This window comes from Aphelocoma coerulescens, chromosome 31 (assembly GCF_041296385.1).
Source record: "Aphelocoma coerulescens isolate FSJ_1873_10779 chromosome 31, UR_Acoe_1.0, whole genome shotgun sequence".
NCBI lineage: Eukaryota > Metazoa > Chordata > Aves > Passeriformes > Corvidae > Aphelocoma > Aphelocoma coerulescens.
In genome coordinates, this window is record NC_091044.1 from 1,814,988 (window position 1) to 1,829,640 (window position 14,653).

The 14,653-nt window shown below is 61.0% G+C and overlaps 1 protein-coding gene and 1 long non-coding RNA gene across 2 annotated transcripts; both read left to right on the forward strand.

Moving 5' to 3' along the window:
* The first annotated feature begins 251 nt into the window (after positions 1 to 251).
* On the forward strand, positions 252 to 6,985 carry FRMD8 (FERM domain containing 8). Its single transcript, XM_068998081.1, is given in 12 exon segments — positions 252 to 396; positions 851 to 1,009; positions 2,212 to 2,313; positions 2,407 to 2,465; positions 2,604 to 2,655; positions 2,658 to 2,769; positions 3,156 to 3,344; positions 3,823 to 3,946; positions 4,053 to 4,235; positions 4,939 to 5,082; positions 5,084 to 5,195; positions 6,739 to 6,985. Coding segments are annotated over 12 exon segments (1,416 nt in total). The 5' UTR covers positions 252 to 344; the 3' UTR covers positions 6,867 to 6,985.
* Positions 6,986 to 9,059: 2,074 nt separating this feature from the next.
* LOC138100291 (uncharacterized) lies at positions 9,060 to 13,070 on the forward strand. The gene is made up of 2 exons (XR_011146809.1): positions 9,060 to 9,278; positions 10,459 to 13,070. It is a non-coding gene; the product is annotated as an uncharacterized lncRNA (long non-coding RNA).
* Positions 13,071 to 14,653: the final 1,583 nt, after the last annotated feature.

Below are 14,653 nucleotides of genomic sequence, written 5' to 3' on the forward strand. Positions count from 1 at the left end.
CGCCCCCCCGCCGCGCACAGAGGAATACACGGTTCTATACTTCGTACAGCGGCTCCGCCTCTTCCTGCGCCGCCCCCGGGACCCCCCCCCGGCGCCCCCCGAATCCCTCGGGACCCCCCAACCTCCCCCACCCCCCTCCCCCCGGGGTGATCCCAGCCCTCCCCTCCGCCAGGGGGCGCCGCCGCCTCCCCCTCAGGTCCCGCCCTTTCCATGACGTCACTGCGGAGGCCCCGCCCCCTCCGCCCACCCGTGGCGCTTCCGCCCCGCGCGCGGGACCGGCGCGAGGAGCGCGCGGAGCCGTGACCCCCCCGTGACCCCTCCGTGACCCCTCCGTGACCCCGCTCATGGACGGGGAAGGGGAGGGGGAGGGGGCGTCCGCCCCGCCGGGCACTACCGGTGAGGGGGCGGGGCCACGGGAGAGGGCGGGGCCGTGATTCCGGGTCGTGGGACCCCCACCCCCCCCCCGTGGGTGGGGGGCGTGGGGCGCTTTGGGGGCCGTGAGACCCCCCGGGGGAGGGCGTGGGATGCTTTGGGGGGTGGTCTGGGGGTGCGTGTGGCTGTGGGACCCCCGTGAGTCCTTTGGGTCTGTCCCTGGGGGGGTCCCGGGGGGTGTGTCAGTCTGTGGGTGGGGGTGGGGGTCCCGAGTGGGTTTGGGGGTCCCTGGGTCGGGGGGGTCTCACTGCCCCCGCCCCCAGCCGTGCTGTCCCTGCCGGACGGGACCGCGCGGTGTGTGTTGGGGTGGTCCCCGTGGGTGTGTCGCTCCGGGGGGTGGGTGTGGGGCGGTGCGGGGGTCCCCGGGGGTTGGTGCGGGGGTCCCGGGGGGTGGCACAGCCCCCTCGTTGCCCCCCAGCCCTGCTGTACCTGCCGGACGGGTCGGCGCTGCCGCTGCCGCTGGAGCCGCCCCCGGGCCCCACGGCCGCGGAGCTGCTGCGCCGCCTGCAGGGGGCGCTGCGCCTCCCGCCCGCCGCCGGCGACGCCCTCGCGCTGTGGCTGGGGTCGGAGCTGCTCGGTGAGGGGGGTCGGGGGGGACAGGGGGGGATGGGGGGCATGGGGGGGATGGGGGGAACATGGGGGGCATGGGGGAACATGGACAGTGAGGGGGTCACAGCTCGCGGGTCGGAGCTGCTCGGTGAGGGGGGACAGGGGGGACATGGGGGGCATGGGGGGAACATGGGGGCATGGGGGGACAGGGGGGACATGGGGGACATGGGGGGACATGGACAGTGAAGGGGTCACAGCTCGCGGGTCGGAGCTGCTGGTGAGGGGGGACAGGGGGGACAGGGGGGGCATGGGGGGAACATGGTCAGTGAGGGGGTCACAGCTCGCGCTGTGGCTGGGGTCGGAGCTGCTCGGTGAGGGGTGACGGGGGACATGGGGGGCGTGGGGGGGATGGGGGGCATGGAGGGCATGGGGGGACATGGGGGGATGGGGGGACATGGGGGCATGGGGGGACATGGACAGTGAGAGGGTCACAGCTCGGGGGTCGGAGCTGCTCGGTGAGGGGGGACAGGGGGGGACATGGGGGCATGGGGGGACATGGGGACATCGGGGGACATGGGGATGGGGGACGGGGGGACATGGGGACATCAGGGGGACACGGGGACAGGGGGGACAGGGGGACATCAGGGAGACATCAAGGGGACATGGGGGCGACGGGGGGAACATGGACAGTGAGGGGGTCACAGCTTGCGCTGTGGCTGGGGTCAGAGCTGCTCGATGAGGGGGACGGGGACAGGGGGACATGGGAACATCAGGGGGACATGGGGACATCGGGGGACACGGGGACAGGGGGGACAGAGGGGGACATGGGGACATCAGGGGGACATGGGGGCGACGGGGGGAACATGGACAGTGAGGGGGTCAGAGCTCGCGGGTCGGAGCTGCTCGGTCAGGGGGGACAGGGGGAGATGGCCATGGGGGGACATGGACATGGGGACCTGGGGAACATGGGCATGGGGGGACATGGGGGGGCACATGGGAACATGGCGATGTGGGGAACATGGGGTCACAGCTCGGTGGTGATCGAGGCTGCTGGGTGAGGCGGGGACATTGCAGGGTCCCGTGGGGGACAGGGCTGGGGGGTCCGTGAGCCCCTGTGCTGGGTGCCTGTAGGGGTCCCCGTGGGTCGCTGGGTCCCTGTGCCCGTGGGGGTCCCCATGGGGGTCTCCGCGGGTCCCCAAGTGGGTGCCAACCCCGTGTCCCCCCCCCCAGAGGTGCAGCTGAAGCCGCGGCACCGACCCCTGCGCCTGGTCCGGCACTGGCCGGAGCTGCTGCTGCGCTTCAGCCTCGGCTCGCCCGCGGCCATCGCCCAAGGTGAGGGGTGGGGGGCCCGACGAGGGCGTCCCATGGGGTGGGAGGGTCCCCTCGAGGGTCCCCCGGCCCCGCTGACCCCCCTGCTCCCCCCAGATGAGCCGTGTCTGCAGCTGCGCAGGAACGTGTTCTTCCCCAAGAGCCGGGAGCTGGAGGTGACGGGGGGACACGGGGGTCCCCAGTGTGGGGGGGATCTATGGGAGGGGTACGTGGGGGACCCTGGGGGGTGGAGGGTGGGGTTTGAGGTGGTGCAGGGGTCACTGTGGGTGACCGGGGGTCTCTGTGGGTCACAGCTGCAGGAGGAGGAGCTGCTGCGGTTGCTCTATGAGGAGGCGCGGGAGCAGCTGCAGGGGGCCGCTACCCCGTGGACCCCCCCGAGGCGGCCGAGCTGGGGGGGCTCAGCTGCCGCCTGCGCCTGGGACCCTTCGAGCCCGGCCGGCACACGGAGCTCAGCCTGAGGTCAGCACCGGCCGGACCCCACCCCACATGCGGGACCCCCACCCGTGGAACCCCCTGGGACTCCCCCTGAGACCCCCCCAGGGGCATCCCTTGGGACCCCCCCCCCGCGGGCACACCTGGGGCCCCCCGAGACCCTCCCATGCTACCACCCTCCAACTCGGACCCATACCTGGGACACCCCCATGGGACCCCCACCTGTGGGACCCCCACCCATGGGACACACCTGGGGCCCACCCACCGAACCCCTCTGGGACCGCCCCACCCCATGGGACCCCCACCCCCTGACCACACGGTACCCCCGACCCCCACGCTCCCCCCGTGCCCCCCCCCCCCGGCCCCTGTGTGACCCCTCCTGACCCCCCCCTCCCCCCGTGTCCCCCCCCCAGGCCGCTGCTGGGGGAGCTGCTGCCGCCGGGTCCTCCGGCCCGCTGGGGGGCGCTGTTCCGGCGCTCGCGCGAGCCGGGCCCCGCCCAGCGGCTGCTCGAGGCGTTCGCGCGTGCGCCGGGCCCCGAGGCGCCCCCTGCCGGATTGTACCGCGACTTCCTGCGCCGCTGCCACGCCCTGCCCGGCTACGGGTGAGGGGGGCGGGGGGACCCCGATCAGAGACCCCCCATGGGACACCTCAGTGCGACACCTCAGTGGGACACCTCAGTGGGACACCCCCAGACCCTCAGCGAACCTCACAAAGACCCGCCCCAGACCTCAGGGACACGCCCAGGCACCACCCAGACCCCCAGGGAAACGCCCAGGTTTAACGAGGAGCACCTCGGGTCACCGGGAAACCCCAAAAGAACCCCTCGTGCACCCCCCCTAAAGCCCCCAGAGACACCTAATGAGCCCCACAGACCCCCAGGGACCCTCTCCCCGGGAACCCCCAGTATCTGGGCCCCACTGAGTCCCCCCAGACCCCCAAGTTTCTTGGTAGCCAGGCCCTGAGGCCCCCAGCATCTTGTCCCTCCCGAGTCACGCCACGTTGCACCTGGAGACGCAGGAATTTGGGGGGCACCCCGGAGTTTGGGGGTGACCCACGTGTGTCCTGGCCCCCCCTCCAGTGTGCGCCTTCTTCCCTGGAGCCATCGAGCGGCCCTCGGGGGGGCTGCTGGCCCGGGGGGGGCTGCGCCCCGTCAGCGTCGCCGTGGGGCTCGAGGGGGTCACCATCATCGACCCCCGCCAGAAGGTATTGGGGGGGCTGGGGGGGCTGCCTCGGGCCCATGAGGGGCTGGGGGGCAGGATGGGGGTCAGGGGGGCACCGTGGGGCTGATCCCCCCCCCGTGCCCCCCCAGCACGTGCTGCTGTCCCTGACGTACCCCGAGCTCTGCTGGGAGCTGGTGGGGGCCGTGGGGCAGGACGGGGACCCCACGGGGCAGGACGGGGACCCCACGGAGCCCCCCCAGCTCTGGCTCGAATTTGATGGGGACCACGAGGGAGCCCCCGTGAACCGACTGCTGCGCGTGTTCTCCCCACAGGTGCGACCCACGGCAGGCGGGGGTCCTGGGGAGGGAAGGTGGGGGGCACCAGGGCGATGGTTTGGGAGCACTTTAGGGTGCAGTTGGGTGGGGGTCCTTGGGGGGCCAGTTTGGGTATGTTTGGGGCTGGTTTGGGGATCCTGGGAGGGTCGGTTTGAGGGGTGTGAGGGGACAGTTTGGTGTCGATTTGGAGGTGCCTGGGGGACAGGGGAGCTTGGGGGTCCCTGGGGTTGTTTTGGGGATCCTAAGGGAGTGGGTTGGGGGTCCCTGGGGGGTGTCCCGGGTGGTTGGTTTCGGTATCTCTGGGGTGGTTTTGGGAGCCCCAAGGGGGTCGGTTTGGGGGCCCCTGGGGGGTGTCCCGGGGTGGTTGGTTTGGGTATCTCTGGGGTGGTTTTGGGGGTCCGTGGGGTGGGTTTGGGGGTCCCAAGGGGTTCGGTTTGGGGATCCCAAGGGGGGTCGGGTTTGGGGGTCCCTGGGGTGGTTTTGGAGATCTTAAGGGGGTGGGTTTGGGGGTCCCAAGGGGGTCGGTTTGGGGGGCCCTGGGGGGTCGGTCTGGGGACCCCAAGGAGGTCGATCTGGGGGTCCCTGGGGGGTCGGTTTGGGGGGTCCCAGGGGTGGTTTTGGGGATCCTAAGGGGGTGGGTTTGGGGGTCCCTGGGGCGGGTTTGGGGATCCCAAGGGGGTCGGTCTGGGGGGTCCCGCAGGCGGAGCTGATGAGCGCCCTCATCGAGTGCTGCATCGAGCTGGGCGGGGCGGCCCCGCCCCCCGAGGAACAAGCCCCGCCCCCCGAGGAACAAGCCCCGCCCACCGAGGAGAAAGCCCCGCCCCCCGAGGCGAGGAAGCCAGCCCACCGCCTCCGAGGCCGAGCCCCGCGGCGCGCGCGGCGCCCCCTTGCGGCGGCAGCAGAGCGTGACGCGGCCCCGCCTGCAGCGCCTCGCGACCATCGACTACGTGCGGGACGGTGCGACAGGCGACATGGGGGGGACAGGGACACACGGGGTGACCCCGGCATGCGGGACGGTGTGACAGGCGACATGGGGGGACAGGGGACACACGGGGTGACCCCGGCGTGCGGGACGGTGTGACAGGCGACATGGGGGGGGACGGGGGACACACGGGGTGACCCCGGCATGCGGGACGGTTGTGACAGGCGACATGGGGGGACGGGGGACACACGGGGTGACCCCGGCATGCGGGGATGGTGCGACAGGCGACATGGGGGGACGGGGGACACACGGGGTGACCCCGGCATGTGGGGGCACAGGGGACACACGGGGTGACCCCGGCATGCGGGACGGTGCGACAGGCGACATGGGGGGACAGGGGACACACGGGGTGACCCCGGCGTGCGGGACGGTGCGACAGGCGACATGGGGGCACAGGGGACACACGGGGTGACCCCGGGGTGCGGGACGGTGCGACAGGCGACATGGGGGGACAGGGGACACACGGGGTGACCCCGGCGTGCGGGACGGTGCGACAGGCGACATGGGGGCACAGGGGACACACGGGGTGACCCCGGCGTGCGGGACGGTGCGACAGGCGACATGGGGGGACGGGGGACACACGGGGTGACCCCGGCGTGCGGGACGGTGCGACAGGCGACATGGGGGCACAGGGGACACACGGGGTGACCCCGGCGTGCGGGACGGTGCGACAGGCGACATGGGGGGACGGGGGACACACGGGGTGACCCCGGCATGCGGGACGGTGTGACAGGCGACATGGGGGGACGGGGGACACACGGGGTGACCCCGGCATGCGGGACGGTGCGACAGGCGACATGGGGGGACGGGGGACACACGGGGTGACCCCGGCGTGCGGGAGGACAGGGGACACACGGGGTGACCCCGGCGTGCGGGGGCACAGGGGACACACGGGGTGACCCCGGCATGCGGGACGGTGCGACAGGCGACATGGGGGCACAGGGGACACACGGGGTGACCCCGGCGTGCGGGGGGACAGGGGACACACGGGGTGACCCTGGTGTGCGGGACGGTGCGACAGGCGACATGGGGGGACAGGGGACACACGGGGTGACCCCGGCATGCGGGACGGTGCGACAGGCGACATGGGGGGACGGGGGACACACGGGGTGACCCCGGCGTGCGGGACGGTGCGACAGGCGACATGGGGGGACGGGGGACACACGGGGTGACCCCGGCGTGCGGGGGGACAGGGGACACACGGGGTGACCCCGGCATGCGGGACGGTGCGACAGGCGACATGGGGGGACGGGGGACACACGGGGTGACCCCGGCATGCGGGGGGACAGGGGACACTGGAGAGCCTGCAGGGACAGAGCGGGGACAGGGACACACACACGGGGACCGTGCAGGGACAGAGTGGGGACGGGGGGGACAGGGGGACACACACGGGGTGACCCCAGCGTACGGGGGGACAGGGGGCACGGGGTACAGGGGGGTCTGGGGGAACATGGTGGGGACACAGGGGAGCCCGAGGCGGTTCCTGCCCTAAATCCCACCCCAATTATCCCCCCCCAGGGCAGGAGCTGCGGCGGGTGAAGCCCCCCCGGCGCTCGGCGTCCTTCTTCACGCGGGGGGGGGCCGGGGGCGGCTCCTATCACCCCGTGGCGGGGGGGACAGCGGGGGCTGGGTCCGAGCAGGGCTGACCCCCCTGGGCCCCCCCCAAACCCCTCCCAGTTCAGACTGGGAGCACTGGGAGCCCCCCACACCTCCCCCCTCTTTGTACTCACCACGCCAATAAACCGCACTGCGCCCCCTCCCCTCACACCCCCCCCCTCCACCATCCAGGGTTTGGTGGAATTTGGGGCCTTTTGGGGAAGGTCTGGGCTAATTCGGGGCAGTTTGGGGCAAATCGGGGTAGATTTGGGGCTAATCCAGAGCAGTTCGGAACAAGTTTGGGGATGATTCAGGGTGATTTGGGGCAGATCAAAGCTGATTCAGGGTGATTTGCAATTAATTTCGGGTGTTTGGGGATAATTTGTGGCACTTTCGAGTCAGTTCGGGATATTTGGGGCCGGTTTTGGCTAATGCAGGGCATTTTCCAGACAATTCCTGGGGGTCTGAGGCCAGTTTCAGGGGAGTTGGGACACTCCACGGAGCTTTGGGGCCCATTCCAGGGGGTTTGGGACAAGCCACAGCAGTTTGGGGCCAGTTCTGGGGGGTTTGTGGCCAACGCAGCCAAATGGCGGCCCCACGTGAGCAGCGGCCATTTCGGGCTGGGGACACGCGTGTGTCACACATGTCACACATGTCACACATGTCACACATGTCACACGTGTCAGGGGGTCCTCTATTGCGGGGAGCCCCCCTCATTAGCACTAACAAGGCTTTTAGGGCAAATTCCACCATTTTTGGGGCAAATCCTGCTGATTATCGGGCATCGCTCATTGTCCGTTTGGGGACCTTCACAAAACCACCCCGAATTCCCCAATTTCACTGTTTAACCCCATTTCCCGCCCCCTTTTCCTTCCCAGCAGGGCTGCATGTAACCAAAATTCCACATTTTCTACCCATAAACCCCACACGCCTCCACTCTGCGGCAAAACCGCCTCCGTCCCAAATAACTTCATTTTCTTAAGGTGCTTTTTAGAAAATGGGAAGGTTTTTTTTTAAGGGAGAACCCGGGAGAGTTTTGTGCTGTGGGAGGGGGTCAGTGTAACCGGGGCTTAAAGAAGGTGGAGAAATTGCTCTGAAATCCAACATTTACAGGCAAAAAAAAAAAAAAAAGGAAAGAAAGGAAAATATAAATATTTGATGGGTTAAAGAAATGTTTTGGAATAAATATTTCCTGAGGGAAATCGTGGAGGACGCGGGTTCCCCCCCCCCACCTCCCCCCGGGGCCGTTCCTGTGGGGAGGCGCCATTTTGGGGGGGGGGGGGGGGAGCGGTTTATGGCTGAATAAAAAGAGATTTTTGTGAGGGAAATGAGACATTTCTGAGGTAAAACCGGACATTTCTGAGGTAAAACCGGACATTTCTAAGGGAAATGCCACATTTCTGAGGGGAAGTGAAGCATTTTTTGAGACAAACGGGACATTTCTGAGGGAAGTAAGACATTGAATGAGGTAAGACAGACATTTTCGAGGCAAACAGGACGTTTCTGAGGCAAATCGGACACTTGAGGGAAATCGAACATTTTTGAGACAAATCGGACGTCTCAGAGAGAAATGAGACATTGATGAGGTAAAGCCGAACGTTCCTGAGGGAACTCGAACATTTTCTCAGGGAAATCGGCCATTTCTGAGGGAAATTAAGATTTTCCTGAGGCAACTCGCGCCTTCCTGAGGTAAAATCAAGGAGAAAAGGGTGGGGTTTGTTTTTTTTTAACTCCTCCGTTTCTCCGGACATGCCGGAGGTGACTCGGCGCCTCCCCCGCCACCACTGCGGGAGGGACGCAGCGACCGCGCCGCCCTCCCGCCCCCGGGGCCGCCCCCGCGGCGACTGCGGCAAAGCGAAGGGGGGGGGGGCCCTGCTGAGGAGCGCGGCCCCTCCGCGTGCGGATCCCTCCGCCGGCCACGTGACGGGGAGCGCTTCACCTCCCCCTTTCCCCTCCGGATCCCTCCGCGGCCGCCCAGCAGCTCAGCGAGTCCTTCCGCGGCCAGGACCGCATCACCGCTGATCCTTCCGCGGCCAGTACCGCATCACGAATAGTCCCTCCTGGCGGATCACTCCGCGGACGATTGCATCACCGTTGATCCTTCCGCGTCCAGGACCGCATCACGAATAGTCCCTCCTGGCGGATCCCTCCGCGTCCACCATCGCATCACCGCGGATCCCTCCGCCGGATCCCTCCGCGGCCGCTCCCGCCCCCAAACCGCGGCTCTTTTGCCTGTAAATGGGCGTGGGGGAGGGGCAGATTTGAAGGCCGGAGCTGCGGGGGAGGGGGAGCGAGAGGGGGGAGGGGTCTGCGCCCATTTAGCCCAGTTTGAGGAGCCCCGTGGGGGAGGGGACGCGATAAAGTCCCGGGCCCCCCCTCCCCCCTTTTCGTGAGGTAATTTTTGTGTGCAAAGTCGCTGAAAAGGATCGGGTTTGAAGAAGCTGGAAAGCCTCAAGGAAATGGTGGGTTTGCCTCTAAAACCCACTGAGAAAGGGGGCGGCGGGAGTGGAGGGGCAACCTCCCATTTTGGGTTAAAAAGAGACCGTTTGGGTTAAAAAGGCAGCTGAGGTGGTGCTTTTTGTGGTGCTTTTTGAGGGCAAAATCGGTTTCCTGTGCCCCCAAAATGGCTTAAACTGACCTTAAAGTGCTGTTGAGGCTCTTAAGAAGTTTTAGTCCTAGCCCCGTTTAGAAAAAAATTAAAACTGATTTTTTTGTTCTTTTTTTGTTGTTGTTGTTGTTTTTTTTTTGTTTTTTTTTTTTTTTTACCTGGGAAAATCTCAATTTTGGTGAAAACCTGATTCATCTTTTCCATGGAAAATCCCTTAAAAGGGCCCCTCCAGGAGCAGCTCGTGTGAAAAAGGAGCCTTTTGGGGTATTTTCATGCAGAAAACGTGAACTTTGGCCATGCCACTGCTGCTAAAATGATTTTAAATTTTAAAGTGGGGCTTAAACCAGCTGTAAATGGGTGAATTATCGCTGTAAAAATTATCATTGAGGTAAATCTTGCCTAAATTCGGGGTATTTTGGGGGAGATCTTCTCCAGCACCTGAAATGGGGGAAAAAACCGCCCACATTTATGGGGGGGTCTCAATAGTGGAATAACATAAAAAATAATAATAATAACAATAAGGAAATCGTTTCTCCTGCAGGAAACACAAAATGTCGGAACAGCTCCTCCCCCACCCCCCAAATGCCTCGTTGGCTTCGTCAGCAGCTTTAATTAGCCTTAGTGCAGCTTTAATGAATGCTAATTAAAGGTTTGGGGAAGGGGGGAGGTGTCCCCTCCCTGCCAGCACTTTTGGGGTGTCATTTCCTGCCCGGAAACGCCTCAAAATGGAGGAAAAAACCCCCCAAAACAACCCCAAAATACCTTAAAAATGCCTCCAAATAGTGGGTTTTATTCCTCTGACTGCAAACAGGGACTCGACATGGCCTGAAGTGGGGTGAAGCGCTGAGGTTTCCGTGCATTTCTGTGGTAAAAAAAAACAGAAATAAAAATGCTGGTTTGGGCTGTGCTGGGTAAGGGTGAAAAAAAGGTTTTCAAAGGGTCGTTTTTGGGGTTTCCTGGGGAACAAAAATCGGTGAAAAGGGGGAAGTTTGGGGTCTGTGAACCCTTCAAGAACTTTATTTCCTCCCCCTAAGCTCGTGACCCATTGGAGCAGAAACGGCGACTTTAGGCAGCGGCCCAGCCCCGTGACGCAGCAAAAACGAAAACGAGGGGAAAATGAATTAAAAAAACCAACCAGCAGCAACAAAAAAAGCTCTAAAACCACCCGGCAAGGTCGAAGCGAGGGATTCTAGGGCAGAATTGGCAAAACCGGACGAAAAAATCGCTGTGAAATTTAACCATTTTCGTGCTGGTCCATGCGGGGCGGCCAGAGGCCTCCGGCATGGGGGAGGGGGGGCGGTTTGTGAGGGGAAAAAATCAAGGAAGAGGGTAAAAAACGGGATATAATAGGAAAGGAGGGTTTTTCACGTGGGGGCGGTGGATTTTGGGGGCCGATTTTGGGGGCTGCTGCCCTTTTTTGGCGATTTTGGGGACTATTTTGTCGCCCCCGCGGGGGCGGGGCTGGGCCGCTTATAAGGGAGGGCCCCGCGCCGGCAGCGCCCGGCCGAGCAGCAGCCCCGAAACGGCCCGAATTCGGCCCAAAACCGCTCGATTCTGAGCCGAAAGCTCTTAGAGCTGCTCGATTTTATACGAAAAGCTCCTAAAATGGCTTTATTTTCAGCCGAGAGCTCGAGAAATAGATTTATTGCTTACAAAAAGCTCTTAAAGCTGCGATATTTTATAGAAAGAGCTCCTAAGACCGCTTTATTTCATAAAAGCGGCTCCTAAATCTTTAAATCTTTATTTAAAGAAAAGAGACAAAAGCTGTTTCCTTTAAGGAAAACTGAGCTCTTGAAGCTGTTTTCTTTCATTAAAATCCTTAAATCGCGGCGATTCCAGTAATGGGAAAAGCCGTAGCGAGCTGGGGCACTTTTAATTGAAAAAAATTAATGGAAAAACCTTAAAAAAAAGCTCTTAAAGCTGGTTTTAATTTAAAGCAAAGCTCTTCGGGCTGGTTTTTAAGAAATCGCTGCTTTCAAAGCCGATTTCTGGGAGAAAACGCAGCTCTCGCAGCTCTTTAATTCTTAAAGTCTCGTCATTTGCTATTTTCGGAAAGCCGGAGCGAGCTGGGGCGGTTTTAACTAAAAAAGAGCTTTTTAAGCTGCTTTAATTTAAAGAAAGAAAAAGCGCTTGATACGCTGTTTTCTGCTAAAAAAGCTCCTAAATTTGAAATTTTTTAGATTTTTTTTTTTTAATGCTCCTAAAGCAAAATGTGGTTTTGTGGTTTTGTCCCCAGGCGGGGCCGGGCCGGGCAGCGCAGGCGGGGGCGGCCGGTTTGGGGTGAAATGCGGCATTTTCAGGCTCAGGATGGATTGAGAGGAGCCAATTTTGAGGGAAGAGCAGGAAAACTGAAGAGTGAAGATGGAGTCGGCAGGGAAAGGGAAGTTTTTCTTCGCAGTGGCCCCATCTGGGGGGAAAAAAAGGACTTTTTGGTAAAATGGCGGCTGTTGGGCAGGGGAGGAGCAGAGAGAAGAGGAAAGAAAAGGAAAAAAAAAAAAGACAGAAAATAGAACAAAACCAGATAGAAAATAGAAGAAAAGCAGAAAAGAAAATAGAAAAAAAAATAGAAAAAAGAAAATAGAAAAAAAAATTGGAAAAATAGAAATTGGAAAAAAAAAAGAATTGAAAAAACACAGAAAAAGTGGAAAAAAGAAAATAGAAAAGAGAGAAGAAAATTGGAAAATAGAAGAAAATAGAAAAAAAGTAGAAAATTGGAGAAAATAGAAGAAATTAGAAAAAAGAAAATAGAACTAATAGAAAATAGAAGAATATAGAGAAAATAATAGAGAAAATGAAAATAGACTGGAAATAAATAGAAAAAATACAATTGGGAAAAATGAAACTAGAAAAAAAAGAAAATAGAAAATGCTAGAAAAAAGAAAAACAGAAGTGTTGGAAATTTGAGAAGATGGAAGTGAAAGAAAACAGGGAAAAAGGAGAAGAGAGAAAAAATAGAAGAGAATAGAAGAGAGGAAAAATGAGAGAAAATCAAAGAGGAATTAGAGGAAAAACTAGAAGCGAAAAAATAATGAAAAAAAGAAGGAAAAGGGGAGAAAAAGGAAGAAAAATCCCGATTTGGGCCTCGGAGCCGGGAAAATTCAGGAATTTGAGGAAAATGCCCCAAACGGAGCCGGAGGCAGCGGCCGGGTGAGGCCCCACCCCCACGGGGGTTTGGGAATTTTGGGGGGATTTGGGAGGTTTTGGGGTTTTGTCGTTTCAGGCGCCGCCGCTGTCGCCCCTCCCCCTTCCCCTTTTTTCTATTAAACTCCCCAGAAATGGGGAAAACCCCCCAAATTCCTCCAGCGCCCTCCGGCTCCGCCGCTCCCGCCGGCGCCGCTCAGTAAGTGTCCAAAATCTTCTGTTTTTATCCCGAAGGCGTCGCGCGGGAGGGGCCGGTGATAAAAAAAGGGACAGAAATGATCAAAAAAATGTTTTGGTTTTTTTTTGGGGGGGTGGGGAAAAGGGGAGGGGGTGTCTCGAGTGTTTTTCCCCCTCAGGGAAGCAGCAAAACGCAGGGAAAAAAGGCAAAAAAACGGCGAGAAAAAGCCGAGGAAAGGGAAAAAAAAAAAAAGAGGATTTAACCAAAAAAGGCCAGTCTGCACTCAAAACGCGCTCAGGAGATTCCGGCAGGGATTTGAGGAGAAAACCCCCAGATTTGGGGAATGCAGAGAAGTAAGAGTCGATTTAATTTCATTTTTTGGGGAGGTTGGTTTTTGGGGGGAGGGGGCGGTTTTGGGGTGTTTTCCGCCCTTTCCGCAGCCGCAAGTGAGAGGAGTCAGCAGCATCCAAAAGAAGCTTTTTTGCCCCAAAGTGAAGCTGGAAGAGCAGGAAGGTGGCTCCGGGAGCTTTCCTTAGGAAAAAAGAACGTAAAACCCCCCCAAAACCCCGCGGGGGGAGGGGCTGGAGCAGGCGTGGGGGGAGGGGACAATAATCATGTTTTCAGGTTTTTTCTCCAAAACCAGCAGCAGGAATGGTTAAATTTAGACTTTTGTCCCCAAAACGAGTAAGTGTAGGAGCGAGCAATGGGGGGGAGCCTCGAAATTGAGGCAAAACCCCCCCAAATCGGCGGCGGCAGGTACCGGGCGCGCCCCTCCCCCCACCCTGAGCCCCCCGGGACCCGCGCGGGGGCGGGGGGAGGGGAGGGGCGGCGGATTTGGGGCGATTCCGGCCGATTTGGGGCGTCGGGAGGTGGGGGGAGCGCGGGGACCCCCCCGGACGTGGCATGTGGGCACCTCCCGACCCCAAATCCCCCCCAAAAACCGGCGGAAAACCGTGACCATCGGGCGGTTTGACCGATTCGGCCGCTTTTCCCCCCAAAAAATGGTGCTGATAGGGTGTGTTTGGGGGGGGTCTCGTGGGTGTTTTTTGCAGCCCCCGCCGGCCCTGCCCCCGCCAGAGGAGACTCCGAGAGCCAGATTGGGGCAAAAAACCCCCAAAACAGGGTCTGCAGGAACAGTAGGGAGCCAGAAATTGGTATTTGTGCCGCTTTCACCCCAAAATGGGCCGTTCCAGGGATGGAAGGGGAGGGGGAGCTTTGGGTTTGGCCGCTTTCCCCCCCCTCAAAAAGACCCCAAAGTTGCTAAAATTGCCTCAGAATGCGCTGCTGGCAGGGCCCGCCCCCAAGCTGGGAATTTTAACCAAAAAAGGGGCTTTTTCCACCCAAAAAAAGTGCTTAGTCAGCGCCTTCGCGTGGTGCCTGGGGAGGGGGAGGTGCTTTTGAACCGTTTTCCCCGGATTTTCCCCCAAAGCGAAGGGATGGAGGAGCAGGTTTGGGGAATGGGGGGTTGGTGTTGTCTCTCTCCCCTCCCCACAGTGACAGTGCCAAAACCGCCTCGATTCGCCCCAAAATGGACAATTGGCTTCAAAAAAAGGCTTAAAAACTAGAAATTCCCCCCAAAATAAGAGGCAGGAAAAGGTGAGCGAGCGGAGTAAGTACCGGCGGGGCCCTGGGACGCGCCGACCCCAAAATCCCCCGTTCTTGGCCCAAACCGCGAGGGGGGCGCGTGAATTAACCCAAAACCCCGATTTCTGAGCCAATTCTGCGCCGGGGCCGTGCGTTTAACCCAACCCGGCCCTTTCTGAGCCCCTTCGGCGCCGGGGCCGCGCGATCGACCCCAAATCCCCGTTTCTGACCTCGTTCTGTGCTGGGGGCGCGGGATTAACCCCAAATCCCTCGGTTTGAGCCCATTTTGCGCCCCAAATTCGTCTTTCCGACCTTATTTTGCGCCC